The sequence below is a fragment of the Lithobates pipiens genome, unplaced genomic scaffold (genome assembly GCF_037356315.1).
Source record: "Lithobates pipiens isolate NorthernLeopardFrog02 unplaced genomic scaffold, aLitPip1_a1.2 Scaffold_16, whole genome shotgun sequence".
In the NCBI taxonomy this organism is placed as follows: domain Eukaryota; kingdom Metazoa; phylum Chordata; class Amphibia; order Anura; family Ranidae; genus Lithobates; species Lithobates pipiens.
Window position 1 is genome coordinate 359,041,649 of NW_027507748.1, and position 22,350 is coordinate 359,063,998.

Sequence of the window (22,350 nt, forward strand, 5' to 3'; positions counted from 1 at the left end):
CTATTGTTGATTATGCTTGTCATTCCTGCCTACTTAAAGCCGTCCAGCTCACTTGATCTCTGCCTTTGCCTTGTTTTACGATTGGCTGTGCTGACATCCCTTCTGGCTCCTTATCCTGCTTGCTGTTCCTCTACTTGGATCCCTAACTTCTGGCCTGGCTGATTACCCAAACTTGTTACTGAACTCTGGCTTGGCTGATTACCCGATCTGGTTACTGAACTCTGGCTTGGCTGACCACCCGATCTGGTTACTGAACTCTGGCTTGGCTGACCACCCGATCTGGTTACTGGACTCTGGATATGCTTTGACTATGCTTACTCTATTTACCTTTTTATTTTCGTTAATAAACAAGTGTGATTTTACTGTACTTCTGCTCTGGTCTGGTTCATGGTTTCTGACACTACTCCAGTGATCACTGCTCAAAGTATCTGAAGTGCTAGCTAAAGACCAAAGGATTTCATCTCTTTAACAAGGGACTAAACCTAACCACCCCCCCCCCCCCCTTTCCCATAAGGGATTTCTTTTACCGCACTCTTAGAGACTGGACTTGCCTGAACTCTATTCCTAAAAAAGCAGGTTAAATTCCACAAGTTATAGCAGTTCGCTACATATTATGCCATTTCCTTTATTGTTTGTGCCTGTGAGTTGAGGGAGAGAGTCCTCTGCCTTCCTTTTGCCTGTCCACATAGGCTACACAAGTAAAACAAGGGTTGCTAATATTTGATTATTCTTTGTTTATTACCATCTGAAATTGTTTACTGCTGTTGCTGCTTTTACCAATCAGTAAATCATATCAGTAAATATACCTTCTGGTTTACCACAGTTTGTGTTACTTTTCTACTGCTGTGTTTCACACTAATACTGCATATTAGGTGTGCCAGATGGCACTGTTCTTGGAGTTGAGAGGCATAGAACCAAACAAAATACTTAAGTGGCTCCTCCGGGGGTAGCCGCTAAATATATATATCCAGCACATAGCTGCCACCCTGTACCAGTAGAACTGCTTTAGGGTGGTCAGCAAGTGGTTAAGGACCAAAAGTAGTTATATAACAGTAATATTATTTTATTTCTGTATGGAAAGGGTTTATTGAATCCAGCTGTGGTTTCCTGAGTAGTTATTTTACATACAATTACGTTCTCTTGTCAAAATGTTTATTTATTTGGGTGTTATTATTGCATATTTGAAGCCCCTACATAAATATCAGCATTATTCTAAGGCAGCCTTTCTAAAACGTTTTAATACAGAGGAACTCTTGAAATAACTTTCTGGTCTCAGGGAACCCCTGCTAAAAAATATTATATCTACAGCTCATGATACATTAGTGTGATGGTCAGGGGGAATAATTACCCCCTTACAGATTACTTAAAAAGATTAATGCTTTCAATGGGAAGTGATCTTAGAGGTAAGCAATGTTCTTTGCTGAAGGAACCCCTAGCAGCCTCTAGATGGAGCCCTGGTTGAGAAACCCTGATCTTACACTTAAAGTGGAAGTAAACTCCCCTATCGTTTTCAGCCAAGGAAGCTGCCATCTTTGCCTCTGTTTAATATTCAACTGCTATGGTGCTGCACATGTGATTCGTTATGACACCAGCCATTGGGTGGTTTGATAATTTGGCTGAGAGCACAGCCAATGTGCAGTTAGCATTCCCGGCATGCCTTTTTTTTTTAATTGTTTAAATCGATGGGTTTACTTCCACTTTAAAGAGGATGTAAACCCGATTCATTAAATTTGAGCTAGGCACATATATCTGTAGTGTTTTCAAATCTCTCTCCAAAGCACTATGTCCCGTAACTATTTCTTACTCCGTAGCTCTGTTATCAGCCTGATAACTTCTCACAAGTTCTCTGAGATGGGAGCCTAAAAGTGTGTGTCAGGGGAGGTTGCTATAAATAGATTAGCAGACTGTTAAACTATTCACAGGCAAGCTCTGCATGTGTGAGAAGGGTGTGTTTACTCTTCCTCTAATCAGCTGTCTCACAGTGTCTACCAATAATCCACTCCTACAGGGGAATGAATAAGTGAAAAATCTAACAGGATGTGCACTTTCCAATCAGTATATATAAACCTATATAGAGAGAGATTTGTTTAATCTCTGTGTATCATCTGAGGCTATTCACTTCACTGGGTATATGTGAGGGTTTACATTCACTTTAAGCATTCTTTTACAGTGTGTTATTGAATGCTTGTTAATGTGCAATTTGGCATGGTTTAATGCATTGCGTTCAGGCAACTTATTCATTAAGAATGGGTTGTCAGGTCACCACACAAGCACAAAGGTCATAAAAATGTGCATGACCCTTTATTAAAACACAGAACACCAAAATGCACTATAAATGTGCTCTGGTGTGCTGTGAAACATTGTGCGCTGTGCTCTACTGTACAATTAATTTCAGTGCCATTCACTATACATGCAATCACAGCACACAGCACATAGAGCAGGTGCATTGCCATGCATTGTGGTAACATGCATTAATGTGTGCATTAATGCATGTTACCACAATGCATGGCAATGTAGTAACATCCATTAATGTGTGCATCACAGCAGAGCAAAAGTGTGAAGGGAATCTATGACATCACTCCTTATTTTTATTCCATGTTACACACTGCTTGTTAGGAAGAATGTTCTGTTGTAAAGTTTAGTTGCTTATTCAGAGTCCAACTGGCTTACGACCAGGCAATGAGCCTAGTACTTGAAAGATGCGGCATAAGGAAAACAAACACCCCCGACCTAGAAAATGTTCTATATGCCAGCTGCACTGTTTTACTGTGTGATCTGTGAAACAACACTATGCATATATAAGTGCTTAGATATGTCATGGTATTCATATGTGTCGTGCCCCCTAGCTGTGTTGCTAGCGTTCTAGGATTTTTGCTTGTTAGTGTAGGTAAATTTCAGGCTTGGCTTGCAGCTAAGTCTGTGTGTTTTTTTTTTCTGGGTCACGGTTTGAGTGACTCAGGTAGGCTGAATGACTCATCAGCAGCTTTTCTGGTGAACTCCTCCCTGCTAGCTGAAAAATTAAAGAAGGTTCCAGTAGCAGATAGGAGTATTTCAGGAGGGACTAGCTGGAGTATTCTGAGAGCCCTGACCAATCCCTAACAGAAGGGTTGGCAGGGGGCAGGCTCCCTCAAATATTCAGAGTCAGCCCAGCAGAGGCAGTGTGGAGTTTGGGTGGAAGCTGAAGCTGGAGATGGAGTGTTAGGCTCTTGTGACCTTTAACAGGAGCTCCCCAGTCCGGGCGGGGGGTGACATTGGACCTGGGCTCAGGTGCGCACAGGACCCTCTTCAAGGAACACAGAGGTTCCCTGGCCAGGAGGCACAGGAGCAAGGACAAGACACAGGAGAACACTGCAAAGAAAGTCTCCAGGAGGAAAAGGAACAGCCAAGAGAGCTAGTGAGTGACACACGGTCAGGAGGACTAGGAGGCATGCCTGAAAGGACTGGTATGGACCAGTCTGGGATGGATGTAGAGCCAGTCAGGAGGACTGTGGTGGCACGGGCAGGAGAAAGGGGCAGCTGCAGCCAGGAGGGCTGGTAGTGCTTGAAGAGGTGCTATTGGGAGCAGTAGCCATAGATAGGACAGCTAGCACCAAAGACTTCTATTTTTTGGCTCCACCAAAGGGGCCCATGGTCCCTGCCTGCAAAGGGCATTCGCCCAGATTCAGCTGAGACTGTGTTGAAGCTGAAACTGTGCTAGCTGTTCCTGGGAGTTGTTGTTCTGCAAGCAAGGCTGTGCTGGAGGTAGAAGAGTAAAGCGTGTATATACTGGGTGTATAAAGTTCAAATCCCTAAGAGGTCTACTGATCAAATGGCCAGCCTTTTTTCATATTTACCCTTCACTATACAAGTTCAATTCCCCTAATAAAAAAACAAACAAGCAAAGCTGCAAGGACTGCTTCTTGTCCCTGAAGTGAATGGAAAATTTGAGTGCCTGGCTGTGCAAGGTGGGAGATGACCACATTCACCAGTGGCCCCTACAGGGGTTGCTCTACATATGGTATGCATGTCAATCTCTCACTTCAACAAGTGCGGAAGCCTCTTAGTGCTCTTCGATCCTCTCTTTGCCACCTTGTTATTTATGACAAGGAAAGCACTGGGTACCAAAGCACCCTCAAGCTAAATTCCAGGCACAGAATAATTTTGATCTAAATATATTTCTCGATAGCCACTAAGGATACAAATCAACTTTATGTCCACTTAATGCCTTTTAAAACGTAAAAGTACCCAGCATGTACCTACCCACTATAGGCTGCCTACTGAAAACTACAGGTTGGGGCGGATACCAGACCAGTCAATCTGCACAAAGAGAGAGAGCAGCAGTGACTGGTCTTTATTACAAGAGACTCCGACACAGTGGCAAACAGCAGGAATTGTTTTATGAAGGATTACTACACAGATCTAAAAGAATTATACAAAGCTTGATGAATATGAAAAGTCAGTGGGGTAGGTGACAGACAGTATGATAGTGAGCTGATAGTGATAGTGATAGTGATATGATAGTGAGCTGATAGTCGTATAGCTGAGCCTAGGTGGGTTATACTCCTAAATATATTGTAATGGGTTAATAGGAATTGTGTTTTTTATACAAACTAACCAGATCTGTTTTTGAGCACAGGTTACAAGCAGAGTAGACAGGCTGGTTGATATGGACAGCACGTACTCCTCTCCAGTTTAAGTAAATAGACCTACATTCATGTTCATACTAGGAATACATATTCTATTACAAGATGCATACATAAATCCTGTGTTCCCAAAGCTAGCAATATCAATAGAACAAACCACTAAAAGTATCACACCAGCTTTGCTGTTTTTGAACTAAAAAGTCTGATCATGCTGTTGTCAGTGGGAATTCAATGCCTAAGTACAAAATACAAAAGAAATGTGATACAATACTGGTTCCACAGGTACAGAAATCAAAGCATAATAATTCTCTCCAAAGTAAAAAAACATTATGCTTGGAGAAATATATCTGAGAAGATGCTGTCCTTGTGATGTTCATTGGAAGTTTTGGAGTGATATTTTGTACCTTTTAGTTTGCCAACGTATTACAATGTATCTACTTTAGAAAGTACTTGGTAACAAGAGTACCTGGAAACAAATTTCTTTCCACCAGAGATACCACTGCTAGTACATTATTTGCAATTAACCAAAGACAGAATATCATATTATATAATCTGCGATTCCTGCAAAAGCACATATAATACAGCACACAAAGCAAGTAATGAATATATCCCTAAAACCAATCCATTTGGATATGACCATTTCTGAAATTCAGAAAATCAAACTGGTGGGGCTTTATGATAAAGTATATTGTTTTCTTATAATATTTGTGGATTTTGATGCATTGGATAAGGCTTAAAATGAAAATGAAATGCATGAACATCTGAATTTGAATCTATGATTATGCATTTGAGCACCTGTCCTTTTTCTTTAGGAATAAAAGACTGTGTTGGATTTCATATACTTGTTTCTGTAGCCTAATGTAGACAAATGAGATTATAAACTGTTCTGCCAGGCAAATAATGCTTAGTTTTCATATAACAAGAAAGTGGAAAGGGGCTCTCAAACTTTTGGGATGTCAATTAGACAAAAAAAGTTCTACTTATGTCTATGCGCTCTTTCCCTATGCCACACTCATGTAAACAGCTCTCTCTCCAAAGTGACATGCACAGATTAGCTCAAGCATTGCTTCCTGTTGGTAGATGTGTCATTGGAATCATGTAAAATACTAATCCCAATGCACACGTTCCTGTTGAAATGGCTGTGCATCTAGGTGGGTGCTGTACTAACCAACGTCTGGAACCGTTTAAAGTAAAAAAAAAAAAAGAACAGAAATGTCACCAGAGCACCAAGGATCTCCAGAATGGGTTCAAAGGTTTTTTTAATCAACAATCACATTCTTACAGCAGATAGCAGACATTAGACATGTGACCCTTGAAGGGGTAGTCACATCCCTGATAAAGGTGTCCTGCATGGCTCTGAAACATTGCTAAATACTGTAATGATGTGATCTCTGATTAAAAAACTTTGGAACCATTCTGGAGATCCTTGGTGTGCTAGTGACATTTTTTGTTTTGAATTGGAATCATGTACTCAGACATGTTAGGTAAATGATTTTGGAGAATTTGGTCATCATCTACAGGCCCTAATGAGAGAAGCAGCAAGCCTCATCAATGAGGTATGCTCCACAGCTTAAAGATTGCTCATTTAAAATGTAATTCAAGGCTACGAAAACTTTTATCTAAATATATTCCTTACAAAAGATATAATTCTACTTTGTGTATATGAAACATATTGTAAAAAGAAGTAGTAACATCATCACTGAGCAGCACATAGCCCAAAATTGTCCAACCTTTTACCCCAGAGCAAGGGCATCAAACTTCAATTTCATCATGGGTCTGTTACGTACAGGGTTCAGAGTTAAGAATTATGCAACAGACAGAGTTCAGAGCTCAGGGGTGCACTGTATACAGAGTGCAGGGTTTAACCACTTACAGACCGGACCATTTTGCTGGTCAAAGACCAGACCACTTTTTGCGATTCGGCACTGCGTCGCTTTAACTGACAATTGCGCGGTCGTGCGACGTGGCTCCCAAACAAAATTGATGTCCTTTTTTCCCCACAAATAGAGCTTTCTTTTGGTGGTATTTGATCACCCCTGCGGTTTTTATTTTTTGCGCTATAAACAAAAATAGAGCGACAATTTTGAAAAAAAAAGCATTATTTTTTACTTTTTGTTATAATAAATATCCCCCAAAAATATATATAAAAAAACATTTTTTTCCTCAGTTTAGGCCGATACATATTCTTCTACATATTTTTGGTAAAAAAAAATCGCAATAAGCGATTATTGATTGGTTTGCGCAAAATAGGGATAGTTTTATAGCATTTTTATTAATAATTTTTTATTATTTTTTTTTACTAGTAATTGGCGGCGATCAGCGATTTTTATTGTGACTGCGACATTGTGGGGGACCCATCGGACATTTTTGACACATTTTTGGGACCATTGTCATTTATACAGTAATCACTGCTATATAAATGTAGTGATTCCTGTGTAAATGACACTGGCAGTGAAAGGGTTAACCAGTGGGTGGCAGTGTAGGGGTTAAGTGTTCCTAGGGGTGTGTTACTAACTGTGGGGGGTTGGGCTTTCATTTAGTGAACACTGATCTCTGCTCCAATCACATGGAGCAGAGATCAGCATCACTAGTTGCTAGGCAGAATGGAGAAATGCTGTTTACACGGCATTTCCTCCATTCAGCCGTCCCATGAGACGATCGCAGGTGTTTGCCCGCGGCGATCGAGTCCGTGGGTCCCGCGACCGGACTCATGGGGGTCCCGACCAGCGCTGGAGCACGCCGCCGGCGGCGCGCTCCCGATGGCAGGGCGGCATTGAAGATTGGACGTACATGTACGCCAATATGCCTGCCCGTGCCATTCTGTCGACGTACATCGTCGTGCGCTGGTCGGGAAGTGGTTAAGGGTGTGCTACATACAGAATGCAGGGTTCAAGAATGCGTATGGAGTGCTGAGTTCAGGGGTTTCACTGTGCACAGAGTGCTGAGTTTAGGGGTGCCCTGTGTACAGAGTGCAGAGTTCAGTGCAGAGTTCAGGGGTGCACTATGTAGAGAATGCAGGGTTTAGGAGTGCACTATGTACAGAGTGCACATCCCTAATCTCAACCCCCCAAAAGCTCCCTCACATTTCTCTCTCCTATCTGGACCGGCTCTAGCACCTTCCTGTGTAGACAGTTCAGCCTCAACTTGCATGGAGATTGTTCTCTCTCTCTCTCTCTGGAGACCTGTCCCCACTGTGAGCACATGCAGGGATCTGTTAGATCCAGGAGCCTTGTGTTTGACATATGTGCCTTAGAGGAACCCTTGAAATTATCTTCAGGTCTCAGGGAACCCCTGCTAAAACAAATTTATCTGGGGTCAGTGGGGAAAATGCCTCTTCCATTGGTGGTCATTAAAAAGAATGCAACCCATGCAAACAGCTATAAAGTTTGTTGGTGTTACTGACTCTGTCAAATGGAATTGGCCCCCAAACTATACAGGCACTATCAAATAAGAGATCAATCAGCCACAGCTCAGGGAACTCCTAGCAACCACTGGAGGAACCCTCTGGTTCAATAAAACTCTGGTTGAGAATGGCTGACATAGAGAGAGCAGACTTGTGGGAGGAACCCAGCAGGTCTTTCTCCTACAGTTTGCCTGCAAAAAATAAAATATAAAAAGACCAGCTACCCTGCACAAGAAGAGAGAGCTGCAATGACCAGTGTGTATTATAGAAAGCTCCAGCGTAAAGGCAAAGTACAGTACCGTATTTTTCGGACGATAAGGCGCACCGGATTATAAGGCGCACTAGCAACGACCGGCTAATATAATGGATATTTCCATATATAAGGCGCATCGGACTATAAGGCGCACTGGATTATAAGGCGCATTTAATGAAACACAACTCGGATGCGGTACTGTAAGTCAAATTTTATTCAACTCTTTAGCAATAACCATAAAATGGTCTATAACAATAACTCTTAACACTGTTCAATTAAATACAAAACCAGACACTCACTTTTTCACTTTATTCTTCAATAACTCTTAACACTGTTCAGTTACCGGTGAATACCGTACAAAACCAGACACTCACTTTTTCACTTTATTCTTCTCCCGCAAATCCATCAAATTCTTCATCTTCAGTGTCTGAGTTTAACAATTGGGCGATTTCGGCATCAAGCACGCCCGTATCCCTCTCATCATTCTCATCAGTATCCGAGTCAGGCTCGTTGCTGTCATCGGTACCGGTACTTAGCTGTTCAGTGATAATTCCGGACTTCTTGAAAGCTCGGATTACACTGGTGACTGATACCTTCGCCCAGGCATCCACGATCCACTGGCAGATAGTGGCGTAACTCGCCCGGCGTTGCCTCCCTGTGTTGGTGAATGTGTGTTCGCCTTCTGTCATCCAATGCTCCCACGCAGCTCGCAGTTTAACTTTAAACGACCTGTTGACACCTATATCTAGTGGCTGCAGTTCTTTGGTTAATCCACCCGGAATGATGGCAAGCACCGAATTAGTTTTCTTCACTTGGGCTTTGACAGTATCTGTCAGATGGGCGCGCATGGAGTCACAGACCAATAGGGATGGAGATTCGTGGAAAAAGCCACCCGGTCTCTTGACGTAAACCTCTCTCAGCCACTCACTCATCTTCTCCTCGTCCATCCAGCCCTTCGGGTTAGCCTTGATGATGATGCCAACCGGAAACTTTTCTTTTGGCAGAGTCTTCCTCTTGAAAATTACCATGGGTGGTAGTTTCTGGCCATTAGCCTGGCAACCGAGAACTACAGTGAAGGATGACTTTTCGTTTCCTGTAGTGCGTATAGATACCGTACTGGTCCCTGTTCTCTCGACAGTACGGTTTACAGGGATATCAAAGGTAAGGGGGACCTCGTCCATGTTGGTGATGTGCTCTGGTCGGATTTTCTGTTCATTGATCTTGTTCTTGCAGTAGGTATGGAAAATGGCCAGCTTTTCTTCGTAATCCTTTGGCAGTTGCTGTGACATAGTGGTTCTTGTGCGGATAGAGAGATTCCGCCTTTTCATGAAACGGAAGCACCAAGAGGGACCTCCTCGAAAGTCGTTGATCTCCATGTCGCGTGCGATCGCTGTTGCTTTGAGTCGAATAGAGACAGTAGAGACGCTTCTACCTGCGGTTCTCTGTTCAATAACCCACTGTTCAATTTTGTCCTCCAACCGTGGCCATCTTGCTTTGTTTCCTCGGAAACTCAGTTTGGTCTTCTTTACCTGGCGCAGGGCATCTTCTTGCTTCCTCCACTTTCGTACCATTGATTCATTAATGTTGAATTCTCTCGCAGCTACTCTATTTCCATGCTCTACTGCATGACTGATAGCCTTCAGTTTGAAATCCGCTTCGTAAGCATGTCTCTTAACAGGAGCCATTTTTGGGGCAGCGGGTATACCGTAGAAAATGAACGAATGAATGCGCACACCTCCTGACTAAGATGGCCGTAATGCCCAATCCAAGCAGTGCAGCTTCGTGAGCATTACGGCCATCTTAGTCAGGAGGTGTGCGCATTCATTTTCTACGGTATACCCGCTGCCCCAAAAATGGCTCCTGTTAAGAGACATGCTTACGAAGCGGATTTCAAACTCATCGCTATCAGTCACGCAGTAGAACAACCTGAGAGAGGTTTACGGTACGTCAGTTTACGGTAAGAGACCGGGTGGCTTTTTCCACGAATCTCCATCCCTATTGATCTGTGACTCCATGCGCGCCCATCTGACAGATACTGTTAAAGCCCAAGTGAAGAAAACGAATTCGGTGCTTGCCATCATGTCAACAGGTCATATATAAGGCGCACCGGATTATAAGGCGCACGGTCGATTTTGTGAGAAAATTTAGGCTTTTACGTGCGCCTTATAGTCCGAAAAATACGGTAGTTGTTTCATCCTGGATTATTAAAAGTATTTGAAAGATATGCACAAAGCACACCTGCAGTATATTTAAGTAAGAAAATGCTCTTTTATTTAGACACATTTTGGTTAGCCCAAATCATCATCTTTAAAGAAACCCTTTTGCCAACCTAAAAAACTACAGGTGGCAACACAGAAAATGTGCATTTCAAGTGCCAACTTGCAGCATTTTCCTTTCCATAATTTTTTTTTATTGTGATGTGCCTCTAGACTAACATATTTAAAGCTCAACTCCTGTCAAGAATGAAATTCAAATTGTGCATTAATTATCTCTCTCCTCAATCTTGATTCTAAACACCTCTTCCTAACCCATCCTACATAACCTTTATGTTGCTGTTGGGGAAGGAGCGAAGGGGAATACTGTAGAGTGTCACATAAGTAATAGCTCTGAGTGTGCTGGGGCTGCTGAGATCACGTCCAAGATCGATATGAGAGGAAATAGCATGCCTAAAATACTTACGAAATGCACATATCATTGTATGGAATGATTGTTGTTGCAATTATTTGATCGCTCACCAGGGTCTCTTTAACCTGTTCCCTACTGCCCTATAGCCAAAAGACAGCTGCAACGTGGCTCTCTAGTTCTTGGAGTACATTCATGGACATCCTCCCATGTGCACACCTCCTGAACACCCTGTAACTGCTGTGTCCTTTGGACACAGCTGATTACAGATCAGGGTAAAGGGCCAATCTCAGCAGCCCTTTACCATGTGATCAGCTGTGTCCATTCACAGCTGGTAACATGTAAACAGACTTGTCGGTTTTCGCCTTTAATTGCCTCACACGCTGCCTCTGTGTGAGGAAAGGAGAGCAGATAATCAGCAAGTCTGACAGGGCAAAGTGCAGCCCCATCCGTGTCAATCAGTTCCCATCAGTGCCCATCAATGACAGCTTATCATTACCCATCAGCGCCACCTCTCAGTGCCCATCAATGACACCTCATCAGTGCAGCCTTGTAAGTGCCTCCTCATTAGTGTCCATAAGTACAGCTTATCTGTGTCCATCAGTGCTGCCTCAATAGTTCAGCCCCATCAGTGCACATCAGCACAGCCTCCTCAGTGCCTATCAGTGCAGCCTCAACAGCGCCCATCAATAAAGATTTTATTTTTTTCAACATTTATGGTCTTTTTTCATTTGTTTAGCAAAAAATAAAAACTCCAGTGGTGAATAAATACCACCAAAAGAAAGTTCTATCTGCCTAAAAAAAATGTCTTTTGGGTACAGTGTTGTATGACCGTGCAATTATCTTTCAAAGTGTGGCAGCACGGAAGCTGAAAATTGGCCTGGGCAGCAAGGGAGTGAAAGTGACCAGTATTGGACTGGTTAAACTACATCCAGCACTTTTGTTTTTCTAAAAAAAAAAATATATATATATATATATATATATATATATATATATATATATATATATATATACTACTTGGGTAGTTGTAGATGAATATAAAAGTGATTACAGCTGTCATTGCTGACTGTCTTTTCAAGCAGTTCTGTGCATAAACTTTAGCTGGCCAGCTTATACAGATCAGAGATGATGAATGCCAGCGCAATAAAAGAACATGACAGCTAGGGAGGTACAATTAATGGCATTAATTAGATTGGACCTCAGCTACCACTTCTGTCCTTTCCATTCATGAAAATCCTGGTAACTGCTGGAGGTACGCTGCCTCTGTACACTCTGCATCCAGCTAGGCACAAAGACAAATTCTTTGGAGGATAGCTTTTGGACTTCTCTTTTGTACAATGTTTCTGCTAATTGGAGAGGTTTTCTACTTGTTTCCTGCCTACTTTCCTTTCCTGCCCTCCTCTGCCTCATCTGTTTGACTATACTGTGCTCCTTTAGAATATTGTAAATGTTCGCTGAAGTTACTGTATAGAGGCAACCAAATACAGAGTTGGCATACCATATACTGAGGAAACCCTTAAAAACTGCCAAAATATTAGTAGCAAAAGACAGAAATCACTGTATAAAAACTGCAACTGTTCCTATATAACCCACTAATTTGCACCTAACATATATTAAACATTGAAACCTATATTTAGACCTCTTACAATCCATAGTTTTGTTTTATTATTATTATTATTATTAGTAGTAGTAGTATTATTATTATTACAACAAAATGTTAAATTGGAAATTAACTTTCTGATTAGAATGGGATTATACTACTTTTATGCATGTTTCAAAAATGATTATTTTTTTGTTATAAATATATTTTAATGTTGGGGTTGGGGGTTGACTTTCTACAGCAGCTTCACAAATTGTCTGTGCTATAGCTGTACAAGCTCTTTCATATAATCAATGTCAAAGGTTTTTTCAAGGTCAGATTTGACAAATACACATTGGTAGTCTATAGCTCACCTGTCTGTGCCATGTACACAGCTGGCTCATCAGCTGATCGTGGCCTCTGGGTTTTGACTTTCTGATTTTCCTCCTGTTCATCTTCTCCTGCAGGACAAAGGTAAAATTGGTCAGTGCTCGGACAGACATACATTCTATACATATAGTGTAAGCACATTTATATATTTATATACACTGTATTTACAGTATATATATATATATATATATATATATATATATATATATAAAATCATAAAAAGGGATAGAATACTAAAATGTTCACATGCAAATTGCCACCTATATTTTATTAAATAACCTTAATGTTTACAACAGATGCTACTTGCTTGCACATTTTCTTTCAAGCCATTTGTGTATGGGTGAATGACCTACAAATACCTTGCAGAAGTATGACAATATTAAAAGTATAGTTAGAAAAAGAATAGATATAGTGATAGTTGTACAATCCAGTGTGAGCGCCAAACGAACTTCCAAGAGCACAAGGTAATTTAATAATAACATTGATTCATAGCAGAATAAATCCAATGTGTTTTAGGGGCTAAACACACTGCAAAGGCTGTATTTAGTTGCCTTTTTGAAACTTTTCCAATTCAGTTGCCTTTCTGAAACATAACATGTAGTAAATCACAGCCAAGAGTTATCTGTTTACCTAAGTCCATTTTGGCACAGTCGAAATTCCCCGAGACCCTAAAACACATTGGATTTATTCTGCTACCTTATGAATCAATTTTATCAATAAATTGTCTTGGACTCTTGGACATTTGACACTCTTATTGGATTGTAGGTATGTGGATTCTCAGTTCTGGCTGGGTCCTTTCACTGTTCTAAGGGTGGCCCCCATTTTAAAAAGTGCTGCAGTGCCTAGTCCCAATTTCAGTGACCCTTAGAAAATCTGAATCCAGTGCCCTGTTTAAATAATAATAATATAATAATAATGATAATCATGATAACTTTGAAAAATAACAGAATTCCTTCTGAACCATCAATCATTTATTTATGTATTTTTTTTTGTTTTTTTCGGATTAATATGGATTACTCCATCACACCATCAGATGCCAATGACTTTGTTTAAAGTGTATCTAAAGCAAAAACTTTTTTTTTTTTTTTTTTTTACTTTTGGATAGAGAAGTTTTGGAACCCATGCCAGGCTTTTATTGCTGTCGGTGCCCCCACTGAGTAGATTTACCCTCTTTATTTGTTTTGGTATCCATGATCACAGTAACTGAAAGTGAGAAAAACTCCAAATCTTTGAGTGAACAGAAAGAGAAGCAAAGTCTTCTAATGGGTTAATGTTTTTCGGTAACAACTGTCTTACTGATTTTTTCTTCTAACTTCATGATGTTTTCAGGGGACAGGGAGTGAGGGAAAATTTTCCCCATAGGACAAATAGAAAACATACAGTACATAGAAAAAAAGATAAAAGAAAAAAAAAGTTTAATGCCATAACAAACGTGCAATAAGGCATTGTATCCCATCATAAAAAATAAAAATAAAAAAAATAAATAAAAAAGAACTGGCAGGCAATATGTCCTAATTAGCATCCAAGACTATAGCTTAGTGCTTTCAGTATAGACAGTACTGGTGCTTCCCGAGGATGTCCTTTTCAGACGAAATGCACAGAGGCAGGGTTTCTGCACAAATTTTATATTGGCAAACCACAGGCTCAGAAGCCTCTTGTTTACTGCTGGATATATTGAGGGTGAAAAATGTGAGAGCCTATACTTTTTAATTTTTTATTTCAATAAGTGTAAGTGTTGCTCAAAGATTCCACCTTGTGGTCTTTCTAGTCTCTACCCTGAGTTGGATCCCCCAAAGTCTATTCAAGTGCTGGGGGGGGGGGTCCCCTTGTGGCTGGATTGGAGGAGTGGTGGAGCCTTAAATTGCATAAAGCGCACTTGGACCCATTTTATGTAAAAGAGTCATTCGTTTCGGTGAGTGCATACAGTGTATATGTGTGGCATGGTGGAGCACAACACTGATAAATAAAGGTGGAGTAAAGTGGCACATTTGTTTATATGTGGAGAGTACAGACTTTTTTTTATTACAATGTGGAACATGGAAAGTGTGGATATGAAGCACTCGGTGTATCACTTGGATGTTTTTGAGCAAAGAACTTTTAACTTATAGGTGGAGTAGTAGAGCACATCACTTTGTACTTATTAATTTGTGGTATGTTGTTATATACATATAGTTGCATAGATACACTGTTATGCCCTGTACACACAGTCGGACTTTCCGATGACAAAATCCATCTGATTTTTTCCAACGGATTTTGGCCCAAACTTGTCTGGCATGCACATGGTCGCACAAAGTTGTCAGAAAAGCTGATTGTTCTGAACGCGGTGACGTAGAACATGTACAGCGGGACAGTAGCCAATAGCTTTGTCTCGTAATTTATTCTGAGCATGCTTGGCACTTTGTCCGTCGGAATTGTCTACACAAGATCGGAATTTAAACGATCGGATTTTGTGGTCGGAAAATTTTAGATCCTGCTCTCAAACTTTGTGTGTCGGAGATTCCAACAGAAAAAGTCAGATGGAGCCAACGCGATTGGATTTTCCGACAACACAACCCGACCACACATTTTCATTCGGAAAGTCCAACCGCGTGTACAGGGCATTAGACTGCTTGAAAAAAGACAAGTCCATTCGGTTCATCCCACAAGTTGTGGAGCTTTTTTTTCTTGAGTAAGTTGGCATAATCATATCTTTTTATATTATAATTCATATAGTATATATTTTTATTATATTTTATTACCAATATGTATAGTTAGGAACACTGTCACAAGCCTACTTTGCAGGTAAAGTTAGTGATGTTTGTTCTTAAATTTCACAGTACTGGTGAAAATGTCTGGTGCCTCTTTCTAGACGCTAAAGCGGCAATATGGTGCTATGGCATCTGTTTGCAGTGCGCTCAATCTTTTTTTTGATTGATGTTGGTGGGTCTCCATGGCAGAAAACCTGTGGTAGCTGTCAACACTACAACTTTTTAAACACAACTGAATACATTTAGACACAATGACAAATACTATTAAAGCTCCCTAATCCATTTTAATTTCAGATTTCCATGAAAAGTAATAAATATAACAAATAAGAATGACTTTTTAAAACAAAATAATTGTGGAACATGAATTTCAAATATGAAATATACATTTCTAGTCACTTCTTAAGATCAAAGCATTTTACACGAACAGTAAATATTTCCATCTGTATGAACAATTTTGTCCCGCCTGGGTAAAAACAATTAGATTTTGTACAATTAATATGAAAACCATCATTAATACACATAAATACTATAACAATACACCTTGGTATAAATTCTGTAATACAACATTGAAGACATTACTCTGCATGACAAAATGCATGCTTTCTGAACTTTCTTCCCCAGTGGATATGATGGTTGAGTGATTACACATGCCTGCTGTAGCTTCTTCTAGAATGACATCTCCAAAAACGACTGCTTATAAATCTATGACATTTCCATCTGTACCGTGGTCAGTCACATTTTCATCACTGACACAGTAGGCGCAGGCAAGTATGCATAGATCGTTTCATGTAAAGCATCATTTCTTGTAACACTATAAAATTGCTTAGCTAAAAATGTAAAGAAGAAATGAAAAAAATAAGTTATATACACAGAAATGATGAAACAATTGGTCTTGCCAAATTCTAGTTTTGAGGTTTTAGGCTGAATTCACACCTGAGCGTTTTCAGCTCATAAAATGCCTGTAAAATGGCCAAAAAAACACCTGAAAAACACAAAACAAGCAAAATCCTATTCATTTCAATGGCATCTGTTCACATCTGAGCGTTTTGTCACCTCAAGCAAAATGCCTGAAAAACTCCCTAAGCTCAAAAAAGAACATGAGCTTCTTTGGGGCAGGTTACAGGTGGTTTTTGCCTTTTACTTTGGTGACCTGAACAAAATTGCAGCAAAAACGGCATAAAAAAGTGGCAAAATTGTGGTAAAATCACGGTAAAACCACGCGCAGCTTTGAAATGCTCAGGTGTGAATGCAGCCTTAAAATGCTCGTATTGATTTAGGATTTAATTACAGATACTCCATTTAGTAAGGCTGATTCCATCCACAAAAAACATTGAATCTGCTATAAATCTTGATCCCAAAGCATTGCACTGTTTACTTTTTTCTTTGTAGAGTTTATTGAAATGTCTCAAAGTGACAGTTTATTAGGTTCTATTGGCCCCAGCGGGGTGCAATGTGGAGAATTGCATTGTTTTTCACTGCTCTGGAATACTTTTTTCAGTGCACGCTACTGCAATGGAGTGGCTTGAACTGGCCTGATAGGTGACAAGATATTTTGGAAGACATTCACAATTTTGCTATGCAGGCTCATGTGAGAGTGTGTGAGTTGCAAACATGCTATGTCATGGCAGGCGTGCTTAATGGCACCCCAAATGTACTAGCTAATGCACATGCTCTATATTGCACCACAGTGCATGGTAAATTATTGTCAAGCATTGTAGTCTGATGCGATAAAAAAAAAAAGAAGAGATGCCTGCACTTTTTTTGTGAAATTTTTGCATGTAGGACAGCCTACTGAAATGTATGAGTTGTCCTAAAGGTGATGCTCCTAAACACCGAAAAACATTACTACAGATGTTCTGTGAAGTGTTGGAAGTTTTTTACGAAAGGAAAACACTGGAATAAGGATGGGAATAGAATTAATTTATTCAGGTTATGGTTTGATTTGCTATTGTGCACAGCTGGCTTATTTGGTAGTAGAGGTAAAGAGGTGACTTTTCCCCTTAAGAGTAGCTAATCATGTATTTTTTTCCCATCATCAGTAGAAATACAGTTATCGCATATAAGCTTTTATGTGGCATACAAATATTTTAAATCAAGTTAGAACTAGTTAAAGTGGTTGTAAACTCTCCCCCACAACTTTGTCCCATGTAAATCAGCATAAAAAAACCCTAATGAACACTGCTTGTAGATATCTCCTTACTTGCTTGTAATGCTTTTTGTTTGTCACTGAGCATGCCCAGATCTCCCCTGTTTTACAGCACACTTTCTATGTGCTTATCTATCTGTTATCAGGACTTCCTACGGCACACCACTGATATCCCAGGAGGCTGCAGAATCATTCAGAGCTTCCTCCTACTCACCATGTGACCATGTGACATCACATGCAGTGTAAACCTGGCCATTACTGCAGTCTTATCATCTGAAGCTGATAAGACTGACAAAGGCAAACATTAGACAATGGCACAAGTAAATACTATGAAATAAAGCTAAAAAGTCAGCTATGAACAGGGAAGCAGGGTTGCCATAGAAACGTTGGATTGAGGAGGAGGCTTGGTTAACACAGGAAGTGCTCAATGTAAGGGCGGAAATACACTCCACTGTGGACTCAGAAAACTATACTTAAGATGGTGCTGCCTAACCCCTGTAAACAAGTTTCTTAAAGTTTCATTAAACGGTATGTAATATGCAATTTGGGCTGGATTACAGTGGCTATAGTTTGATAATTACTTATTATAATGGAATAAATGAAAAGAAGCATCAGAGTGGGAGAGTTTACTTCCTCTTTAAACAAGAAAATGTTTTGTGTAAAAGAAATGATCCTTGCAGAAGGGGTCCTTTGGCTGCCAGTGATGCAAATTTGGCCCTGACGCAGGTGCTGGATCAAATACTTGAAGAAAATATTTTTGGCTGGGAGGATTGAAGTGACAGAAAAATGCTTATATTATTGACGGCAAGTTTGGAGGAGGTATGCGAAGATTGAGTGTTTACAATGGATTACAGAAATTGTTACGACATCTGAAGTAAAAAAAAAAAAAAAAAAGTTATGTTGTATATGGTTAGAGTGCTATATTAGAAACTTTAAGAAATTACATAGACGTTGATGATCTCCATTGGATCCTTTTACCTGTATAAGCTAGGTCCCCCTGAGAAGATTTGGCTCAAACAGGGCAGAAACATGTTTCTATAGATGTTTCTATAGATAGTATAGATGTTCTATACTGGAATATTTTTAGAAAATGGTGACGTTAGGGACAAGTTTAGAGATTGAAACCCACCATACCCCTGGACCCTAAAAGGAATGGCTATATTAGAAATGTTATATCTGCACTAAGCATTTTCTCCATGCATTATTTAATGTTGCTAGACAAGTTTACAGGATTGGAAATATTGCATATGTGTTTTAAAGTCATTTTATACATATTAAACTAATGTTCACCTTACAAGAAAATAACAAATGCAAATCACTGGTAAAATTGTTAGTACAGTTCATGGCTTTTTTAAAAAAGAACCAGTTACCAAGCTCTCTTCTGATTTGTTATGATATTGCAACATTACTTCTGAGGGATTTTTTTTTATATATATATATTTACTTGTATTCAGAGCAGAATTCACTTACTTGTATTCATTTACTAACTTGTATTAATTTACTTGTATTCAGAGCAGAAAGAAGAACTAAGGAGTCTCTTAATGAAGGTGAAAGAGGAGAGTGCAAAAGCGGGCTTGAAATTGAACATTAAGAAAACTAAGATCATGGCAACCAGTCCCATCAATCCTTGGCAAATAGAAGGAGAATAAATGAAAACAGTGATAGATTTTATCTTCCTAGGCTCCAAGATCACGGCAGACGGTGACTGTAGCCATAAAATTAAGAGTCGTTTGCTTCTTGGGAGGAAAGCAATGGCAAACCTAGACAACATTATAAAAAGCAGAGACATCACCCTACCGACAAAGTGCCATGTAGTGAAAGCTATGGTATTCCCAGTAGTAACCTATGGCTGTGAAAATTGGACCATAAGGAAGGCTGAACACAAAAGGATTGATGCTTTTGAACTATAGTGAAGTATGGAGAAGACTCTTGAAAGTCCCTTGGATGGCAAGAAGATCAAATCAGTCAACCTTGAAGGAAATCAACTCTATATATTCTGAATATTCACTGGAAGGACAGATCCTGAAGCTGAAACTCAAATACTTTGGCTACCTAATGCGAAGAAAGGACTCATTGGAAAAGACCCTGATGCTGGGAAGCATGAAAGGAAAAAGGAGAAGAGGATAACAGGAAACAAGATGGATACATAGCATAATCAAAACAGCACAACTAGCCCACTACAGACACTCGTAAAACTTTCAAATAACAAAAGTTATTGCAAAAGAGAGAACTAAAGGCTTTGTTCATTAACAGTTTTAGGGCATTTGTTGATGAGGTTTGAGCTTGGGTTGATGGCATCAGTTTGACATCAGTTTGAGATTGTTCTGAGATCAATCAGAATTAATTGACGTGCATTAAATCTGCAGTTGGCCTACTTCTAAGCTGCAGTTGACCTGCTTCTAGTGGGTTTTGCATCGCTAAAGGGAGCGAATACAGGTGAATTACAGCACACATATCTGTCCTTCAGAGTAAATCTACAGTGCATTCTTAATACAACTTAATAGACCAAAACTTAATAGAGAAGATTCTTTTTCTTTATAGTCCTCTTTAATTGGCTTCTTGACAAGTTCTCATTTAGGAATTCTGGAAAAGAAAACAACTTTACGTAGGACTATATCTCTGTAGACAGTATTCCTACTATTTCAGATCTCTTATGTTCTAATTTTTTCCAAAGACTGCTTTCAAAAATAAAGTTTTTATTTTTATTTTTTATACAGTATATAATTAAAACTATGTTTAATGGACCTTTGCAGATAGACAGTAGATCTCTAAATATGACAAGCCAGAAGTACCGTACTTCTAGGACCGCAAAGGTTAAATTAATTATCTGGACTATAAATGACTTCCCTGTTACTAATATCTAAAAGTGTATGGTACATCATTGTGGCCCTCACTTCTTCATAACTGTGTAGCTGTGCAGATCTGATCTTGGTGATTCGTTTTCAGTTTCTGCAGTCTCTAATTGTCAGCCTGTCTCACGTAACTCCCAGGACACAAGAGAACAAGGTTACATGATGGTAGAATTAATAAAAAGTGCCTGAGACAAACGTTGATTCAACTGGAATGCAGCCAATCAACTTTTCCATTTCCATTTTCTAAAATGTGTAGAACAAAATAAATATAGAAGCTGATTGGTTGCTATGGGCAATGGCATCAGTTGAGAAAGAACTCAACTGACACAGTTTATTAATTCTCCCCAATGTGTCTGTGCTTTTCATTGGATACAGTATGACATATAAATAGGCACAGAGTACTGTAACTTCAACTATATTAAAAAGAATGTAACTTTTATAACCTAATTGACAGGGGAATTTATATTGGATTGAATTTCAGGTATGGCATTTTCCAATTTAAAGTTTGCAACTTTTTCACCATAAATATTTATAAGCCCCACCCTCAACATGGGAGCTGTAATTCAAGGCTTAACCTACACTACCAGCTGCTGATATCATCTGATATTGTAGCTACAGTCAAGTATATGAACTTTTACATTTTTCAATATCAGGAACGAATGCTTTGAATAACCTATTGCAGTGATGGCGAACCTTGGCACCCCAGATGTTTTGGAACTACATTTCCCATGATGCTCATCTACACTGCAGAGTGCCTGAGCATCATGGGAAATGTAGTTCCAAAACATCTGGGGTGCCAAGGTTCGCCATCACTGACCTATTGTATGAGGGATGACAAAGTGTTTGTGTGTGTATGTGTGTGTGTGTGTGTGTGTGTGGGGGGGGGGGGGGGGGTGACAGGTTACAAAGCATTTGTAAAGAGATGGAGAAAGCAGATAGGGGGGTTATCATATGAATATACTAGCTGCCTACAAGGCTGACTCATCCAGCTGGAACCCCTGTGCCTGAGGTTCACATGGGGCCCCATCAGGGCCAGCTCTGACCTTGGGGGATGCTGCTGGCAGTACTGAGGTCATGGGGCCTGTTAACCAATACTGTACTGGAAACCAGTACTACCACTCTTGTTTAGTTAGCAGCAGGGCTGAATGAGTGGTCACTGGCCCAGCGGCATCTTCTGCTTTCCATCTCTGACCTATCATTGTCACCGGCTCTGCTCATTGTCAGTGGGCAGCTCTGCTTTCCCCCATTGTCAGCTCCATCTCCACCCGTCTCATAGCCGGGAGTCTTTGGCTGGGAGCAGGTGCACTGAACAGTGCACTGTGTCTTCTGGGGCTGTGTCGATCCTGTTACTCATAGTAAACAGCGCAGGGATCTGATGAAGCCCATGATTTTTGCCGCCTCCTTGTGATCCAGCCAATCCCTGCTGTGCCTGCGCCTACATCCTGACCCATACTCCACCCCCTGATGAGGACACACAGACACACACACATGGTACTGTGCTGGAAGCATGGTAGAAGGTGTGCAGCAAGCAGAAAATTGGAGGACACTCAATAGAGGCGGCAAACTTGGTGAGTCCATTGATCAAACCCCCCCCCCCCCCCCCCCATCCACCTTGACAGTTGCATATGTCCCTCCCTCTGCTCTTTGATTGAAAAAAATGAGTGCTCCTCTGAAAAGCAATCTACACATGGATTGCTTTTTAGAGACATTTTACAGGTGGTGAGGAGGCAATATGT

The 22,350-nt window shown here is 40.3% G+C and overlaps 1 protein-coding gene across 9 annotated transcripts in view; it reads right to left on the bottom strand.

The window, feature by feature from the left end:
- Positions 1 to 22,350, bottom strand: part of ADGRB2 (adhesion G protein-coupled receptor B2) — a 706,559-nt gene that overhangs the window by 240,014 nt on the left and 444,195 nt on the right. For all 9 annotated transcript variants that reach the window (XM_077481962.1, XM_077481967.1, XM_077481965.1 and 6 more), the window contains one exon: positions 12,854 to 12,940. In XM_077481962.1, coding sequence (XP_077338088.1) covers positions 12,854 to 12,940 — 87 coding nt within the window. The remainder of the gene's footprint in view (positions 1 to 12,853; positions 12,941 to 22,350) is intronic.